The sequence below is a fragment of the Sebastes umbrosus genome, chromosome 5 (assembly GCF_015220745.1).
Source record: "Sebastes umbrosus isolate fSebUmb1 chromosome 5, fSebUmb1.pri, whole genome shotgun sequence".
NCBI classification, from domain to species: Eukaryota; Metazoa; Chordata; class Actinopteri; order Perciformes; family Sebastidae; genus Sebastes; species Sebastes umbrosus.
The window spans coordinates 18,680,930-18,700,753 of NC_051273.1; the positions used below are offsets into that span (position 1 = coordinate 18,680,930).

At 39.7% G+C, this 19,824-nt stretch overlaps 1 protein-coding gene across 1 annotated transcript; it reads right to left on the bottom strand.

Annotated features, from left to right (window-relative positions):
- Window positions 1-7,666: 7,666 nt before the first annotated feature.
- On the bottom strand, window positions 7,667-12,874 carry LOC119487974 (diencephalon/mesencephalon homeobox protein 1-B-like). The gene is made up of 5 exons (XM_037769078.1): window positions 12,596-12,874; window positions 9,584-9,759; window positions 9,230-9,408; window positions 8,606-9,065; window positions 7,667-8,422 (listed from the first exon to the last, which is right to left on the bottom strand). The coding sequence occupies exons 2-5, from the start codon at window positions 9,735-9,737 to the stop codon at window positions 8,004-8,006; spliced, it is 1,212 nt and encodes a 403-aa protein (XP_037625006.1). The 5' UTR covers window positions 9,738-9,759; window positions 12,596-12,874; the 3' UTR covers window positions 7,667-8,003.
- Between the last annotated feature and the right edge of the window lie 6,950 nt (window positions 12,875-19,824).

Below are 19,824 nucleotides of genomic sequence, written 5' to 3' on the forward strand. Positions count from 1 at the left end.
TCTTTTTTCACCTCTATAACAGGTAATTAGCACAAGGCAAGGCAAGGCAGCTTTATTTGTTTAAGTCATTTCAGCAACAGGGCAATTCAAAGTGCTTTACATAAACATTCAAGAACATTGAGACAAAGTGCAACGTTAAGACATAATTAAAACAGTTATAAAAACATTAAATATTAGAAAATAAAAACAAGCTAAAAATAAAAGCTAAGATAGAAGCTAAAATAGAATATAACACACAAGAGTAAACGCTCTAGTGCAGTATAAGATCATTATCTGGTTTAATTAAAGGCAGCAGCAAACAGGAAAGTTTTAAGCTTTGATTTAAAGAACTCAGAGTTGGAGTTGGTCCTGCAGGTTTCTGGGAGCTTGTTCCAGATATTTGGGGCATTAAAAACTGAACGCTGCTTCTGCATGTTTAGTTCTGACTCTTGGGACACTAAGCAGACCTGATCCAGGTGAACTGAGAGGTCTGGATGGTTCATAACATAGCAGAAGATCAGACACTTAAAAAAAATTAACAAATATGAAAACAACACACTATACAAATATATATGGACCATGCCAAAGGTCATTTACAGACAGTATCTGAAGGAAAACTTTCCAAATGTCATGATGCTAAAAATAATATTTGATCCAGGATTTAACTTTGCTGTAGGCCCTATACCAGGGGTCAGCAACCTTTACTATCAAAAGAGCCATTTTAGGCCAAATTAAAAAAAAAAAATGTCTGAAACCAAAAAACATTTGATCATTGTGATGAAGGTAACACAGTTTATAGTCTAAGTATATAGTATATAAATCTAATGCAGTGAGGGTCAAAGTGCAAATGTACTACGGAGTATTAGGGCCACACTGAGGAGAAAGAAATCTGAGATTTCCAGAATAAAGTCATAATATTACGAGGAATAAAGTCGTAATGTTACGAGAATAAAGTCATAACTTTACGAGAAACAAATTATAATATTACGAGTATAAAGTCATAACTTTACGAGAAAAAAGTCGTAATGTTACGAGATAAAAGTCATAACTTTTCAAGAAAAAAAGTCATAATATTACGAGATAAAATCATAACTTTACAAGAAAAAAAGTCGTAATATTACGAGAATAAAGTCATAACTTTACAAGAAAAAAATTATAATATTACGAGAATAAAGTCATAACTTTACGAGGAAGAAGTCGTAATATTACGAGAATAAAGTCATAACTTTATGAGAAAAAAAGAAAATAATGCGTAAAATTACTACTTTATAATATTGACTTTATTCTCATAATACTCCAACTTTTTTCTCTGAAACTTCTGACTTTATTCTCGAAATCTCAGATTTATTTATTTTTCCTCAATGTGGCCCTAATACTCCGTCGTACCGTCGTAACGTAGACCTACAACAATGATAAATAAAAATGAAAATGTAAACACAAATCTTTTTCATTTCCATTTTTAGAAATCCACAGGCAGCCACTGGAGAGGGGCGCATGTGGCTCTGGAGCCGCAGGTTTCAGACCCTCGCCCTATACAGTGGCTATAATGAAAGAGTTGGAGAAGTAAGATGTAAAGGGCATCTGGCCAAAGCTCAGCCTGTTGTAATCATACCGCAGAACCACCCAACAGCACCTCGCAGGCCAAGTGCTCTTCTCATGTAACGTCTCATTGATAAGAGCAGCAAACACCTCATTTACAGGAACCTTAGGCTATAAGATCAGGTACTTTAAAAGCCATCCAAACACATTCAGACCCTGCCCGTGTGCCAGCAAATAAAACACCTTGCTATCGCCCCAACTAAACTAGGATGATTCTGTCTTAATGTCCCATTTCAGGGACCAAGGAGTCCATAGTCTTTATGGCTCCGCAGAATTGCAGGTAGTAATGTCTGACGCAGCAGGGCGTCCTGCCTTTCAGATGATCAAAGTGACAAGTTCAGCCCGCAACCAGAGCCACTTACAGGAGACATCAAGAAGCAGCAAGATTGGCAGCTTTTAGGGTCTTTGGTCCATTTCATCAGCCATTACTACCAGCAGAGGCGACGTGCTGTGGAGGACTAGTGGGAGGAGGGGAAGGCAGATTAACAGACAGCTGATACAGGTGTATAGGCGGTATCAAACAGCAGCTCTGTCAATACAGCAGGCTCCAAATTTCTTCAGAAGGGGCTGGGATCCCCAAAGTATGCCCGCCGATTTCACTATGACAGGATTAACTGGGAGCTCCGTATGATTTTCGCAGATTCTGTGACTCAACAATTCAGTGATCCACGTTCTATCGGCTTTAAAGGCCCCTATCCCAAGTTTCAAAAGCTTACCCTTCGGACAAGGGACACTCTTTTTCTCCCATGCGGTTCCGCTTCCCCTTTTTTTTGCTGCATTCAGTTGTTCATCAACCCCCGCGTCTTCGCCAGCTCTCCCCATCCTCCCTTCTCTGCACATCTGCTAGGTTTGAGTTTCCTTTCTTCCCTCCAGCGCCTTGCTTGGCCCAAGGCCCTTATAGCCAAATTGGTTTACATTGGAGAGATAAATGCTCTGCAAATGCGCTTAAACACGTACAGTAAAAAATGCAGACAGTGCGTGTCAGGATTATCACCCAAGTCAGGGGGAGAAAGGAGAGCGTCTCTGCAGCACAAAGCTGGGGAGCCGGAGTGAAGCCTGCAGATATAGTCCGTCTCATCCACTTCTCAGGAGAAAGAGAGGAGGATTTAGCATTTGCATGCTAGTCTGTAATTCCTGGCATTATATAACTTGTCGCCAACAATCAAACTCCTGTGGTATTGTGAAAGTATTGTTTCACATGGGTGAGCAAAGTGTGGAGTTACACTCTTGTGGGAAGGGGTTTTGGTGGAGACAGCTGGTCCAAGATGCACAGCACAGCAGAGACCACCCTATAAGCCCACTGAAGAACTACTCTGCAACACAACCTCAGGTCCAACTACAGAAGGTGCAACCTCAAAATCCGCTCAAAATATTCAGCTTAGAGCATAAATGACTCACCTGAACATGGCGAGTGATATGTAGAGAGAGGCTGATCCAAAGTACAGCCACAAAATACACATTTGTGCTCCCAAAGGTCACGTCTGCTGTGAAATTCATATATTCACATGTGAAATGTGATATTTCATATGTAAAATGTGCTTCTATGTAAATTAGGGCTCAGTGAAGATACTGGCATCATATGAACCTAGAAAACTTAAGGAATCATTTCATGGCCATTTTCAAAGGGGGTCCCTTGACCTCTGACTTTAAGATATGTGAATGAAAATGGGTTCTCTGGGTACCCACGAGTCTCCCCTTTACAGACATGCCCACTTTATGATAATCACATGCAGTTTGGGGCAAGTCATAGTCAAGTCAGCACACTGACACACTGACAGCTGTTGTTGCCTGTTGGGCTTGAGTTTGCCATGTTATGATTTGAGCATTTTTATGCTAAATGCAGTACCTGTGAGGGTTTCTGGACAATATTTGTCATTGTTTTGTGTTGATAATTGATTTCCAATAATAAATATAAACATACATTTGCATGAAGCAAGCGATAAAGCGATTAATCGCAATTAACTATGGACAATCATGCGATTAATCGTGATTAAATATTTGAATCGACTGACAGCCCTAATGTAAATTCATCACATTTGAAATGTAGTTTCACATGTAGTAATAATGTGAATTTATAACCTGAAGCGTTTTTCACGTGATGTCTTTTATTTCACATTTGAAATATCTGAAAATCATTTATTGCCACATGTCCCATTGTGAAATTTGGACATGTGAGATGATTTTTTCACATTTGATACAAATTTGAAATGTGTTTTTACATGTGATAAATTGTATAAATGTAGATTTTTTTCTTGTAAGATAGTTAGATAGTTTACCTGCTCAGGGCCTGCAGATGGAAAATAACTTGCGGTTACAGGTGGTACAAAGCTAAAAGTTAAAAAGTTTTTGTACATGGTAACGGACAAAAACTCAAAACTGACTCAAAATAACCTACAGTGTTCATCGTGATATGTTTTTTAATAGTTTTTGGACAACAATGTAAGTCTATGACAGAGGAATACGCTATTACAGGCTTTGGTTACACAGACAATACTTGCTAACAAGATCAATTCACTATTGTTTTTGGTCTTTTTAAAGGGATTTGTTGACAATAAAAGAAATGATCCTTCATTAAAATAAACTAATCACAACACAGAGCCATCGTTATATCCTCAAATGAGCCTACAAGCACATTTGACACTCCCACATATCTAAGTAGATGAACCGTCACTACGTGAAAGAGGTCTCACTTGGTGAAGACAGGTACAAACTGGATCCTGTAGATTGAGGAAACAGTTTTCTCTCTTCCCTCCCCACCTGCTGCTGCTGTAGTCCCTGGGGGACACCAAGCTGCTGTCCCTGTCCGCTAGCATCAGTGTAAAACCCCTCCACATGCTCTGCCATGGGGATTTGGGTGTTAAACTTCCAAGAAAGACCCCCCTCCCTTAAAAAAAAGCCCCCTTTTTTCTCATCCCCACGACCTACCCCTCCCTCCAAATCAACGCCGTCCCCCTCAGACCTCCCAACACAAAGCCCTCAGAGCAAACCCAGCAGCACAGAAATCATAGCACACCATTCAATCATTGTTTTTTCCCCTCTCTCACCCCTTTTATGGTCCCACTAAAGGTTTTAGCCGGGCAGAGAAGGAGGGCTGTCACTGAGGAAACCTTAGCCCATTGATGAAGTGACAGGAGCTGCCAGAATATGATCCTAATCCTGTTTCCAGCATTCTTTTAGCCCGCTGGCATCGCAATTCCTCCACACATTCTCTGAGCTGTCAACTAGGAAAATCCCTCTAATAGCGCATTGCCCAGATACACATCAAAGAGCTCCTGGAAACCTTCAGCAGCTTAGCTGCCATAGACACACTCACACACACTCTCACACACACAAACATTCCCATTAACTTACACCCAATATGATATTTACGAACACACAGACGTTCATGACAAATTGACCACATATTTAAAGAGTGAAAAAAAAAAAAAAGCTCTTTGCAGCCCCAAAATTATTTTGATGCACTGTAACCTGCCCCCCGTCCTAAACCAGCCACCCCTCTCACCTCCTTTTCTCTACTTAGACAGTGATATAATCTTTACGGTCATGGAGCGAGAAAGCGGGAAAAAGACCAGGAAAAAACAGGTGTCTGAACTTTGCTGACTCCAGGAACCCTTTCAGTCCTATTTTATCTCATTCTATTCTTACTTAATCCATCGATATCCCAACCAAAGGTAATCTTCTTATGGCAAAGCATTCTGTTTCGGTGCAGCCAAACCTCGGCTGACAGGGTGGGGGAAGAGGGGAGCAGCAGAGAGAGTGAAGGGTGGGTGGGTGGTGGATTGGAGACTCTTTAGAGCCTGACACTGTGCTTCAGTCATTTCATTTAGGATTAGTTATTCTGCAGCGAGTGAACAAGTGGCAGGTTCTCCCCTATGTGGTGTGTAAACCTCACCGTCGAGCACGGTAGACCTCCTGTGTCTACATTATTTACGGTTCATCAAGGTGTCTTTAGTGGAACATGTTAACCAAACTTATTTTTTTTTTTACTATAAAGGGTTGAAGGTACTTTGTGAGGAAATCAAAACTGTTTATGAAGAATCAGTTTTCTGTCAGCGCTGACAGAGAGGAGCTGGGTAAACTAATCCCTCTCTTGTTGCAAACTTCCTCTCACTGGAGAAACTTTGAGTTTTTTGGGTGTTTTTGTAAGGCCTATATGTGAGTTTGCATGTTTGTGTGCATGTTTGTTGGATATCCTGCTATGTGATTATTCCTGTTTCACGATCTAGTCGGCTACTTCTGACTCACCTTTTAGCTGACAATGGTCCCAAGATTCAGATATCCACAAAAAACTTCTGATAATACAAAACTTCCATTAAGAAAATGTCATTTTTTTCCTAAATTCAACCCAAATATCTAAATGTAGGACTTTATTTCAAGAAAGGTTGCCTCATGTATGTTGTTTCCTTACATTTTTTAATCACAGATATTTGTGTTGATGACTTGAGTCGTTGTTTTAGAATAAAGCTCGCTCTCTGCTTTGGAAAAAATGTCAAAATGAGGCAGTACACGCAAATATTTTCATCTTATATTTCCAACCGACAACACTGAGAACATGAGTCATTCTTATGTGTGATTTATTCCCTTGCATTAAACAGATAAATTACTCACATTTTAAACAATTGAGAAATACATGTCTTGAATCTACAGTGATATAATACATAGAGGATGGGCCTGTGCGTCTTTCTCAGAAAAAGTGGTGACTGTCGAGTTCAGTCTGGCACCCGAGTTAACAAAAATATATGTCGGCTGGGTTCATATTTATTTGTCGCTGTGCCTCCTCCGCAGACTCTCCCCCTTATTTCATTGCTGCCGTAGGTCCGTTACTTTAAAGCCACAATTGAAAAATAAATTTCCTCTCAAATCCTTCACACAAAAGGAGACATGGAGTCACTCTTCAGCCAGGCAGATGGAGGCGAACACTGAGGGATATTTACAACGCTCAATGGATTCAGATGAGTGCTGTAACTTTAAACAAGGAGAGTCATGTGTCATCTACAAAGAAAGACAGTTGGGTGGCGGATTATATTGAGTGATCTGAGCTTTACTTCTGATAATGTGACTTCATTCTGTGTTTTTGCGGCTGTAAGCCATGCTTCAGAGGGGTGCATGCATAGTTCACATTCAGGGGTTGAATTATAGAACATTTTTAATATCTTATATCTGTCCTGGAATCAGCTCAGACTTTCTTCCCTGACTTCACAGAGGAGGCTGAAATCATAGCGAGCAGCTCGCATTAGTAGAGTTGGCTTGTGTTGCAAGCAAAGATCCACAGTACTGTTCAGTCTCAACTGCAGTCCAGGTGTTTTTTTTCCATTAAGTCCATTGAGTTCTTGCTATAATCTTATTTTCTGTTACGTCTATCCAGCAGAGCTGATCTTCATGTCCTGGTGTGCTCCGAGCGGTGAGCTGCATGCCCACGTGGTGACGATGAGGTGAAGGGGAATAGGGGCGTCGACAACCCTGGGCCCCAAACTGAGGGAAGGCGCCTAAAGTGCCTGCTCTAAAATGCATCACGTGTGCTGAAAAATGATGTTGTTTCTTCTGTTTGTCACACTGCGGTGGTTTTGAAATTATTTTGAAATTTAGAAAACTGCAAACAAAACTTCAGCAGTTGTTCGGTTAAATTACAAGAAACAAGCACAAATTAGAAATTTGGACAGATTTTAAACAGAGGACTTGAGAATTATTGTTATGTCCAACACAGTCTCACGGCAGTTTGTGAAATAGTCACGAAATTTAATCTGTTTGATTCGTGTACATACTAATTTCGAGACGAATTTCCCTTTTTTACATGACGCTCAGCTTGACTTTCAACAACGTATATTTCGAGCGTTTTCCTACGAATGTCCGCTTCAGTCTTCTCAAAATAAGACTTCTTAATTCGGTTTAGGAATAGGTCGACTTGGTTAGGTTTAGGCAACAAACTACTTAGTTAGGTTCAGGAAAAGATCACGTTTGGGTTAAAATATCACCGTAAGTTACGTGACAAAAAAATCAACTCTGACTTGTGGTTTCACACGGGACACGAACGCTGGTCTCCTGGGCGTAAATCCTGTGGTTCGCCACTCTTTATACTTTCCGATTCACAATTACATGGATTACATACAAATTAATTTCGTGCTGACCATCACGAAAAAAATTTGAAATTTGTGTCTTTGTACAAATCAATACATTAAATTTGACTATTTCACAAACTGCTGTGCGACTGGGCTGTTAAGTCAGCCAAATTGTGTGGCAGCCTGTATCTTAAATTTAAATCTGAGATAATTCGAATGGGTTTTGGAGATGTGTCTTTGTTTTGAATGACAGAGGTGAGAGGTCAAGAGGAAAGTGAAGAGGGGCCCAGAGTCACCTCCTGTGGGCAGGAGCCATAATTGATAAGCACGGCCCTGATTAGAGGGCGAACACTTTTAGACTGAGCAGCTTCAGTTGGGGAGTGTGTCCAGTCCCAGCGAGGCTGCGTGCTGCTTGGCCCTCAGACGGAGGTTCTCTATGCTGGTGGTCTTGCTGTTGAGGCTTGCTGGGAGGCTGCCTGGCGCCGCCTGCATCAGCGGGCTGTTCCAGACCTGCTGGGCCTGCGACAGGGTCTGGTAGTAGGATTGGCAGGGCAGCTGGCTCAGTGGGGACGGCATGTTGACGTTCATGCCCAGGTAGGGCATGGAGGACGGCGTGCTCATTTCAAAGGACGGGTAGTGCACCATGTTGTTGGTGGCGGCCATGTGCTGGCGAAACTGCTCCTGCAGCCGGAAGAGGCTGAGAGGAGATGACGCGTAGGAGTTGCCCTGCGTCAAACCGCTGGTCACGCTGCTGGAGGACGGCAAGGTGGGGGAGCCCAGGGGAGAGTCTGAGAGACAGGGAGAGAGGACGAGGACTTTAATATGTTTCAACACACACTGACCTGGCTTTTATTTGTGTTTTGGATACCAATTCAGTAGAAATATCTTGTACATGAATGTGATTCAATTCTTAAATATGACATATAATCAGGAGATATAAAAGAAAAAGCATCAGACAGTGGTATTTTTACCTGATGTTGGACTCAGCTGTTTGAAGGACGGGGAGTTGCTCCTCTGCAGCACTCCTCCCTCCCCCTGCGTCTCCTCCCTGATCTTCACCCTCGCCTCCCCTCTCATTTCGTCCTCCTCTCTGTCAGCATTATCCTCCACTGCTGACTCGCTGTCCGACGGCTCGGGGGAGGTGACGTTGACTTCCACGCTCATCTCTCCCGGCTGCGGCCCTGCGGCTGCCAGCCTCTCCGTCTCTGAGTGACAGGATGAGGAGGAGGAGGGCGGGGGAGGAGTGCGGGCCTCTGGGACCTGGGTGGTACTGGTGGTGGTGTTGGTGGTGGTGGTGGTGTTGGTGTCAGTCTTGGATTCCTCTGTAGAGCCCTCTGCAGCTCCGGACGCCTCCTTCTGTTTCTGGAGCTGCTCCTTCTGCAGGCTGCGCTGCTTCTTACGAAACTTGGCCCGGCGGTTCTTGAACCAGACCTGCAGACGGGTCAAGGGTCAAGGACTATAAGTAACATAACATAACATGTGGACAACTGGACATTTGTTCACATTTTGCAGCACATTGCCTTTAAGCTGAGCATCAGAGAGCAACAGCCAAAAACAGTACACAGGAGGATAAATGTATTTAAGTTTTTTTTTACCTGAACGCGTGCCTCGGGAAGGTTGGTGCACATAGCCAGACGTTCACGCATCACCACGTCAGGGTAGTGGGTCTTCTGGAAAGTTTTCTCCAGGGCCTCCAGCTGCTGGGCGGTGAACGCCGTCCGACTGCGCCGCTGCTTTCGGTGCTGGGAGCCATACCGGGCCTCGAGGATAATGTCTTGAAATGTGCAGCCGTTGAGAAAAAAGAAACATGACCAGTTTAATTGAGGCACAGGTCAAAGGTCATTTTAAACACCCCCAGAGACAAACACACATTAAATAATAAACAGTAAAAGATGGAGATTTTGATGATGAATGTGATTGAACATCAAAATGAGTAAACTGATTGTTACCAGCCAGTCTCTCTGCCAGGGTGAGGGCATGCACTGAGGGCCTGTAGTCAGGTGCATGCTGGGCCTGCTGCGCCGCCTGCTGGTGGAGGTTGTACATGGCGCTCAGTGAGTTCATGGCGTGCAGAGAGTAGCCGTTCACTCCGTAGTGCTGCATGGCCGCAGAGATGTCTGTCTGTCTGCAGAGAGAGAGAGAGATCAGCTGCTGTGAGTGTCAGGCATCTTAAAACAAACCACTCTGTTCTCTAGTTGTAGTGCAATCAAAAAAGCGAAAAGTTATTTTTATTATAAGGTTTGTTGCAGGCTGAATAATTGAAATAGCAACAGGTGAAATACAAGAATTAAGAACTGCTCCTGAGGAAAAAAAATGATTCCTTCATTTTATTACAGAATAATCCAGCAGATAATTAAAGAATCTAATGATTTCTAAAAGATAATTTACTTTATGTGTGTTGTTAGATCCAGTTATATTTAAGCAAAACGAAACGGAAATCGTGTTTTGTTTTTTTGTTATTCCTACGGAGGGTTTGTCCACTTTAACGGCATTTAAATCATTCAGAAAAAAAATAAATATCTTTGTTTGAAACTTTTAATATACAGTAACAGTTTGATCAAAGCTTTCAGTAAAAAAAAAAATGTTTTATGAATCCACAGCGAAACGGATTTAGTTTTAAAGAAGAGGTGTGCGGATTATTGAGTTCCAGCAATGAAAAATAAAATGTATATTTAGCACTTTATTCACTCAAATATAATTTAGCACAGGCCTACTACAATAGTTAAAAAAAATAAAACAATTTTGTTGTAATATGCTAGTCTATTTTTTTCACAATTGTTTTGTGATCCTTTGTTGTTGTTATTCTAAATTTAACATGCTCATTTTAAGAAACATTAAATCCGTGATGATAATAGTCTTATTTGTTCATAATGGTCCATAATTTTGATGGGTAAATGTACAAAAATAAAAGTTTCCTACCTGTATCATATAATAATAAAACAACAACGATAATAATCCTAAGAATAATAACAGCAATATTAATAACGATAATAACGAGAAGAAGAAGAAGAAGGAGAAATATTAATGATACCGAAATCATTGATCAGAAGGGTAAAAAAAAAGTTGCTGATATTTTCCCCGTCCACACAAAAACCAAATAGGCAAATGAAATGTCTTATTTCACCATCTAGACTACAATCAAATTAAAATACCCTTTAAATTAAATTAAATCTTCAGCTAAGAGTTTGTAGAACGCTGTTGAAGCTCCGCAGACTGACAGAAGGAGCATCACAATATTATATATATATATATACATACATATATATATATATATATATATTCACTTTGCTCTCTGGAGTTTGAGGGCCGTTTATTTCAATGTGTGGCTCTCAGACTCTCAGGTCAGTTTCCAGACGCCTTCAGGCTGCTGAGATGTGAGATGTGTGACTGACTGGCTGCTGTCTAATGTGGCTGCAAATAGCTTTCAACTATACAAAGCTATTAATTTATCATCAGACCTGACACGTGAAAGATGGGCCAGCGTGTGTGTGTGTGTGTGTGTGTGTGTGTGTGTGTGTGTGTGTGTGATCATAACCTGTGACTAATGCAATAACATTTATTTTATTTCATTTCATTATTTTTACTAAATCAGCCTCTGGCTACATTCATGTAATCTGTTCGATTTTTTTTTTTTTTTTTTTTTTAAATCTGCAGCTTAAAAAATTCAACATAGATGCTTTTCTTCTTTCAGGACAATGTCACGAAGCCTCGGGCTCTGATTTAAGCTCAATTATGTAAATTGCTGTGGATTTATGAGTTCCACAGCTTTTACTACAGATCGCCTGCAGGTCCGCAGCTCTGTCTGCAATTCACAAAGTTAAACGACATCAGAAATTAATGAGGTTAATTAACATATAGTCCAGTCAATTAACAACAACCTGTGATGTTAAATAAAAATAAAAAAATACCTCCATTAAATAACATTTAAATGTCCCCAAATGACAATATGTAGTGGAAACTTATAATGTATTTATTTACAGCCTTTACGATCCATTTATTTGTCTATATTTTGATTTGAATGTTTTTATGTTTGCTTTTAATGTTTGCTTTTACTGCCAAGAGCTGCTAAACTGTTTTTCGTTGTTTTCCCTGACAATGACAATAAAGTCTCAAAAGTCTCTATTATAACTGTCAGTGTTACGGAACACATGGATCAATAAACACACATTTAATCCATTAATTTGAGCAAAAGTCAGTCGCATGATACTGAACAATAGTTTTGTGCACGATTTTGTCCAGTGATATTAAACACACAAAAATGAAAGTAAAAAGTAAGAAGAAATTTATTTAAAACAGTTAAATAAAAATAATTGAGCCTAATAAATAAGTAGAAATAAGAGTTATTAGGCTGCAGAACTAATTCAGGATCAAACTTCGATTCTCGAAAGACACATGGATCAATATACACACATTTAATCGATTAATTTGAGAAGTTGCATGATACTGTATCAATAGTTTTGTTGCACTTTTGAAACCGATTTTGTCCAACAAACTCAGTGATATTAAACACACACAAAAAAATGAAAGTAAAATAAAAAATAAGAAGAAAATGATTTAAAACAGTTAAGTAAAAATAATGGATCCCAATAATTAAGTCGAAATAAGAGTTGTAGGCTGCAGAACTAATTCAGGAATCAAACTTCAATTCTGCAAACTTCTTACCTCTCTTCTTCTGTGTATCTCCAGCCAAATATCTCCACCTCCAATATTGTAATCGATTAATTTGAGCACAAATCAGTCGCATGATACTGTATCAATAATTTTTGTTGCACTTTTGAAATTTTTATCCAAGACATGATGGAGTTTGGAAGACAACAAACTCAGTCATATTAAACACACATAAAAAAATAAAAGTAAAAAATAAGAAGATATTTAAAACAGTTAAGTGAAAATAATTAAGTAGAAATAAGAGTTGTTAGGCTGCAGAACTAATTCGAAATTCGATTCTGCAAACTTCTTACCTCTCTTCTTCTGTGGATCTGAAGCCAAATATCTCCACCTCCAATATTCTCCTTTCAAATCTTCTTCTTCTCTAACAATCCAGTTCAGTTTCTCATTTCATTAGTTTGGTTTCATTCAGTCTGATATCCTGAGATCAGTCCTCTCTCGGTGCTCGATGGATGTGGATGTGGGAGGATGCTGAGCTGCCATCTACCGGCCTTTAAAGACGCGCAGACGCTCCTTCTCTCTTCAGCCAATCAGGTCGCTTTCCTCCTCTTCCTCCTCCTCCTCCTCCTCCTTCACATTACTCCTCTACTTCAGATTCAGGATTTTTCTGCATCCGAGGTGCCGACTTTTTCTGCTCCTGCTGTTGTTTTGGAAGAAAAAAAAAAGATGATTTTTTTGTCCTTTTTTATAAAACCGATTTTACACTGTTTACACTGATTTTCAATTTTTAGAATATAATATGGACACTTTTGTTTTTACATACAAAATGCACACATTTACAGTTTTCTAAAAGTATTCTGAATTGTTTTCTTGGAGCTGTGAAGCCTTATTTCACATGCTGCAGAGTTATGTTGTATTATATTATGTTGTCCACATATTTCAGAGTGACTTTCTAAATCTAGACGTTTGTTTTCCCCCCAAGATGAGATATTACAAAAACCTTTTAGGAAAAATAATGACATTTGAAAACATATTTTTCTTCATTTTTACCCATGTTTTGCATATGTAGTATATATATATATATATATTTAATTTATGTACAAATTTTCCGCACAAAATTTAAATTATTATTCTAATTATTATGAAGCTCACTGTTGTTATTTCTGGAGGTGATAATAATGATAATATTTATGTTTTAGTATTTGTGTTTGCAGATTGACCTAAATAAGCAATTTCTCTTAATACTTTAAAACCGATTTGAACAAATCATCACGAGATGCATTTAAGGTATTCCGAATTATGTAACAGTGTTTACCATTTTTTTTATTTCTTTCATATTTTTAATATCTCAGGGTTTACTTGAAAATGTGATGCTCAATATGAGCTAAAGCTGAGGTGGAAGGGCAGACTGCATATACATTTTTTTTTATTTTAATTCTATTTTAAATACAAAAATATCCGAGATAGAGTTACATTCTTTTAACCCCAGTAGTTTAAAATGCTTTCCTAATATTATAAAAAAAAAAAGGGTTATAAACACTGAAGTGGCCATTTCTAGATTTAGGCTTATACTTTTTATTACAATTTTAGCCCTAAATAACCATTACAAATATCACGAAACTAAATTCTAAAATAAATAAATAACTAAATATGAAGAAGAGTCCTCCTCATAAGAAATATGAGCTTTTAAAAATGAAACTCCAACTCAATACATTTTAATTCAGCCCCCCAAAAAAGTGTCTATAACACAGATCTTAATTAAATGATATGCAAATAGTAAGTAATTGCCTGTACCACTCTTCTTTTTGTGGTGTACTTGTGCTGCCCGGTGACGTTCAGGTTAATTCTTCTCTTTAATGTGATTTAGCTGCTGTGTTTGGTGGGAAGGCAGCTGAGGTGCAGAGATGCTGGAGGCTGCTGGAGGCTGCTGGAGGCTGCTGGAGGCTGCAGGCTGCAGGAGGGCTTCTGCAGGGCTGCTGAAGGCTGCTGGAGGCTGCAGGAGGGCTGCTGCAGGGCTGCTGAAGGCTGCTGGAGGCTGCTGCTGCAGGGGGCTGGAGGCTGCTGCTGCAGGGCTGCTGGAGGCTGCAGACTGCTGGAGGCTGCTGGAGGCTGCAGACTGCTGGACGCTGCTGGAGGCTGCAGACTGCTGGACGCTGCAGACTGCTGGAGGCTGCCGTAGGCTGCAGACTGCTAGAGGCTGCTGGAGGCTGCAGACTGCTGGAGGCTGCTGGAGGCTGCAGACTGCTGGAGGCTGCTGGAGGCTGCAGACTGCTGGACGCTGCTGGAGGCTGCAGACTGCTGGAGGCTGCAGACTGCTGCAGGCTGCTGCTGCAGGGCTGCTGGAGGCTGCTGGAGGCTGCAGACTGCTGGAGGCTGCAGACTGCTGCAGGCTGCTGCTGCAGGGCTGCTGGAGGCTGCTGGAGGCTGCAGACTGCTGGAGGCTGCAGACTGCTGCAGGCTGCTGCTGCAGGGCTGCTGGAGGCTGCTGGAGGCTGCTGGAGGCTGCAGACTGCTGGAGGCTGCAGACTGCTGCAGGGCTGCTGGAGGCTGCAGACTGCTGGAGGCTGCAGACTGCTGGAGGCTGCAGACTGCTGCAGGCTGCTGCTGCAGGGCTGCTGGAGGCTGCTGGAGGCTGCAGACTGCTGGAGGCTGCAGACTGCTGGAGGCTGCTGGAGGCTGCAGACTGCTGGAGGCTGCAGACTGCTGCAGGGCTGCTGGAGGCTGCTGGAGGCTGCTGGAGGCTGCAGGTCTGCAGAGCTCCAGGTCTGCAGCCTCCAGCAGCTCCCTGGCCCCGAGGGATTTAGGTTAGGATTGGGTAGACAAGACGCCATTTCACCCTCCAAAAAAATGTGTTAAAATGACTGCTGGCTAAGAGGATTAAAACAATAATGCCCCTCTCTTCTTCAAGGTTTTTAGAAAAGATTTCTTCTCCCGAAGAAAAACCGTTTAGGCTGGAATTAAGGGCAGCGGAAAGTAGCCTTTTAATGTAAAGCTGCATATTTTGTTGAATTTTCTCCGAGAGAGAGAGAGAGAGAGAGAGAGAGGAAGGTGGGGAAGAGGAGGAAGAGGAGGAGGAGGGGGGGTTAAAATCCTAAACTCAATTTGATCTTTGGCCACATTCATTTGCAGAACTTTAGTCTCCTGACAACAGTGAAAAGAAAACCTGATACTCTTCTAGGAAAAGTTCTCTATAGAGTTCCACTTATTTCTGTTTTAATTGGCTTTCTTATACAAACTCTAAAATATGAAAGCAACAAAATTAAATGAATGACTTTAGTTTTTACGCAACAGGTGGTTATCAGTGCGTAAATGGATTTTTTTTTTTTAAATGGAAAAAAAGCAGTGACATCCATCACTAATAATAATAATAATAATAATAATAACTTTCCAGTGTTTTTAAATCCGACCTTGTGTTTTCTTTATTTGTCAGTATATAGCTGCAGAGCATTTAGGCCCCAATGAGAGAAGAGAGAAAAAAAATCGGATTAACTTGTGAACCGATGGAAATAAGAACTTAAACTGGAGGTAAATCTGGCCAGTGTCTCTTTGTGGGAACCGTTTCTAAAGCAATTAAAGCGAGAAGGAATTCCTCTCAGCTGCTCTTCCTCAAATCAGCTTTATACGGCCCTTAATGCGGGCTAATGTCCAGCATGGCTGAGGCTTTAATGCAAGTGTCAAGAGGAGGCTGCTATTAGACTGATATTAGGCCAGTGGAGCAGCATGCAGGGTGGACTGGACACTAAACTAACTCTGACTCACTTTACACTGAGTTTTAGAATTGAATTTGGACACTTTTTTTTGGACAAACATATACATTTTCACAACAAATTATTAATAAAGTCTCAAAATGCACACATTTCCAGTTTTCTAAAAGTATTCTGAATTGTTTTCTTGGAGCTCTGAAGCCTTATTTGTCATCTCACATGCTGCAGAGTTATGTTATATTATGTTGTCCACATATTTCAGAGTGACTTTCTAAATCTAGATATTTGTTTTCCCCAAGATGAGATATTACAAAGAACCTTTTAGGAAAAATAATGACATTTTAAAACATATATCTTTATTAAAGTTTAACGATGTTTAGTAAATTCACCCCTTATTCACACTGACTCAGTTTACACTGATTTTTAGAATTTAATTTGGACACTTTATTCGGACATATAGATTAGTTTAGTATAGTTTTCAGAACAAATTATTAATAAAGTCTCAAAATGCACACATTTACAGTTTTCTAAAAGTATAATGAATTGTTTTCTTGGAGCTGTGAAGCCTTATTTGTCATCTTGCATGCTGCAGAGTTATGTTATATGTTATATTATGTTATGTTATGTTATGTTATATTATGTTGTTATGTTATGTTCTGTTATGTTGTTATATTATGTTATGTTATGTTATGTTCTGTTCTGTTATGTTGTTATATTATGTTATGTTATGTTATGTTATATTATGTTATGTTATGTTATGTTGTTATGTTATGTTATGTTATGTTATGTTATGTTATATTATGTTATGTTGTTATGTTATGTTATGTTATGTTATGTTATGTTATATTATGTTATGTTATGTTATGTTATGTTATGTTATGTTATGTTATATTATGTTATGTTATGTTGTTATATTATGTTATGTTATGTTATGTTATGTTATATTATGTTATGTTATGTTATGTTATGTTATGTTATGTTATATTATGTTATGTTATGTTATGTTATATTATGTTGTCCAAATATTTCAGAGTGACTTTCTAAATCTAGATATTTGTTTTCCCCAAGATGAGATATTACAAGAACAATTTTCCACTTTTAGGAAAAATAATGACATTTTAAAACATATTTTTCTTCATTTTTATCCATGTTTTGCATATTCAGCCCTTTCCTACTCTTTTTGTGATCAATTCTTTTTTATTAGCCCTTTGCTACTCTTGATCTGTTGTTGTATTGTCTGATGCCGCTGTACTAGTCTGCATATCTTTTATGTAGTGGTTGCTGTTACATGTAAAAAAAAAGAAAATTTAGAGAAAGGAAATCTACATTTTGACATTGGCTCCAACTGACAATTATTTTCATAATTGATTAAACAGCCTATTATTTTCTTGATTAATTGTTCAATAAAATGGCTAAAAATATTTAAAAAACATCCATCAAAAACTTCTAAGAGTTCACGGTGACATAAATAAATATCTAATTTTGCCAGACCAACAGTCAAAAACCTGAAGATAATCAATTTGCAATGATATAAAACAGAGAAAAGCAGCAAGCTTTTGTTAGTTTTGCTTGAAAAATGACATAAACCTTTAATCGATTATCAAAATAGTTGCCATCTAATTTTCTGTCAATTGATTAATCGATCAATCATGCAGTTCTTTTGACTTTAAAAGGCACCAACAGTAGTTCCAGATGTTTTATTTTGTAGAGCAGTATCGGTGGTTTTGAGGCCTAATCATGATGATAGTTTACCATCTCGTTATTTAGCATTTCCACACCGCTTCTCATCCCGATCACCTTCAGGATCTCAGCTCTGCTCGCTGCCGGCTAACTTTCTAAACCCCAAATTCATCTCAGATTTCTGCGGATTTCCTCTGCGCTCTCATTGTTCTCTGCACTCTGGCTGCATTCAAGCTTTATCGTGTTAAAGCCGCTCCTCCGATCTGAGTTATCGTCTTTGCTCTCAATCATCCTCCCGCCTGCTTTTCTGAATATCAAAACTTTTATCCCTGCATCAGGACTTTGGCAGCTTGAATCAAAGCTCAGCCGAGGAAGCTGCAGCGATTTATAAATCATGTTCAGTTTTTAATCAGGTTTATAACGCATGAACGTTTGTAATTTTACCCCTCAGATGGCTCCCTATATTTCCAAAGTGGCATTTTACATCAAATCGAGGAGAAAGTTGATGCCTTCAGCCTTCAGAGCCCATTACCTTTTATCATTAGGTTTTCTTTAACTTCATGAATATATTAGTTTTCAATCCAGCCGCTCCGGCCTGCACATGCTCTTAGTCAAGGTTAGCTTGTGCTCATTTGGGTGAAATTAATCATTTTGATGTATGGTTTAGAGTTGACTGCTTCCTTGGGACTTGTGTGACTGGAGTAACAAAGCAACATGCCATTAGCAATCCTCCGGCTGTGTATTAGCCGGCATTCACCTTTAAGACTTTCCTCACACGTGTTGGATACCTGATTGAAATGGACACATCTCTGGCTCCACAGCCTCTTTCTTCTGTACTCAGATATCAGTTATCATTGTGTCAAAGGACAATATCACACAGTCTCTTATACACATCTAGTTGTACACTCCTCTCAATCTCACATTCATATGGCAGGCATCTTATTTTATCTATTAAAATCACCAAAGTGTTGTAAGATATCATTCTTATAACAAAGCATGAAGTTTATTTACTGTAGTGACAACACAGACATTTAATGGACAAACATCAGGCTTATGGAGTTCCTGCATCTCAAGAAACCAGTGCAAAGTTACACATTTGAATGAGTTGTTAGTGTTGTGTTTTTGGCTACCCGTCAAATATTACGTAAGTCCAATATATGCTCTCCTTTTTGCTCTGTTTTGGTCCCCACCAACTCCTGAGGGAAACATCTGCATCCACTATGTTCACCTGCTAGTTGTTAACTTTAGCGGTCTGCAGTTTGGTGCTACTGTAGTAATTTAAAGCATTGGTAATATAAATATATTGATTAGTGCAGCTTTAAAAGAGTACCAGCATTGTACTTCTTTAACGTTGGACAGTTTTGAAAAAGTATCAAAATTGATGCAGCAGAACCAGAGATACCGTCTTGTTAATGGTAAATGGACTTGCATTTATATAGAGCGCTTTTCTAATCTTCCGACCACTAGGAGCGCTTATTCCAGACCATCTTCCTCCTTGTCAGAACTTGGGGCCTACATCACCCACAATGCAATTCGACAGCTGACAGTTCAGTTGGAGATGCCTTTTTGTTTTGCTCATGGATGCATAATAAGACCTGTATACGATGCCACCGCTCAGCCTGGCTTCTAATTTTTCCAGTGACCACTCGCGGTATTGCAACGAAAAATCCCCCAAATAATCATTTTCCCCATAGACCACCATTGTAATCTGTAAATCTCTATAAAAAAAAGTGCAAACAAGTTTGATTATGACTCTTTCTATTATGAATTTTGGATCCATGGAGGTTTTATATTTGTAAAACTTTCCTTGAGCTGTGAAAAGCGATTTAAACGTCATTACAATGTTAAGTCTATGGGCAGGCGGGGCCAAAGCCCCCAGGAAGAGCGCCGGGCGTTGAAGTTAATTTTCGTAGTGGCCAAACAGCAGTACTACAACTTTTGTGTCCGTCACGTGATGCCATTGGGCCCAAAAAATACTTTTTTCCATAGACTTACATTGGGAAAGAGACTTCTGTAACTCAGCAGATCTTTTTTTTTTTAGGTAAATCAACTTCCCAGTATGAACACTTGAATAGCCCTTATTTAAATCATAAATCGGTACTAAAAGTTGTAAAATATACTAATAGCCAAATACAGAATCATTCTCCTTCCTCCGTTCATGTGAATGAGACCCAGACCGAGGCTGGAGCAAGGGCTGG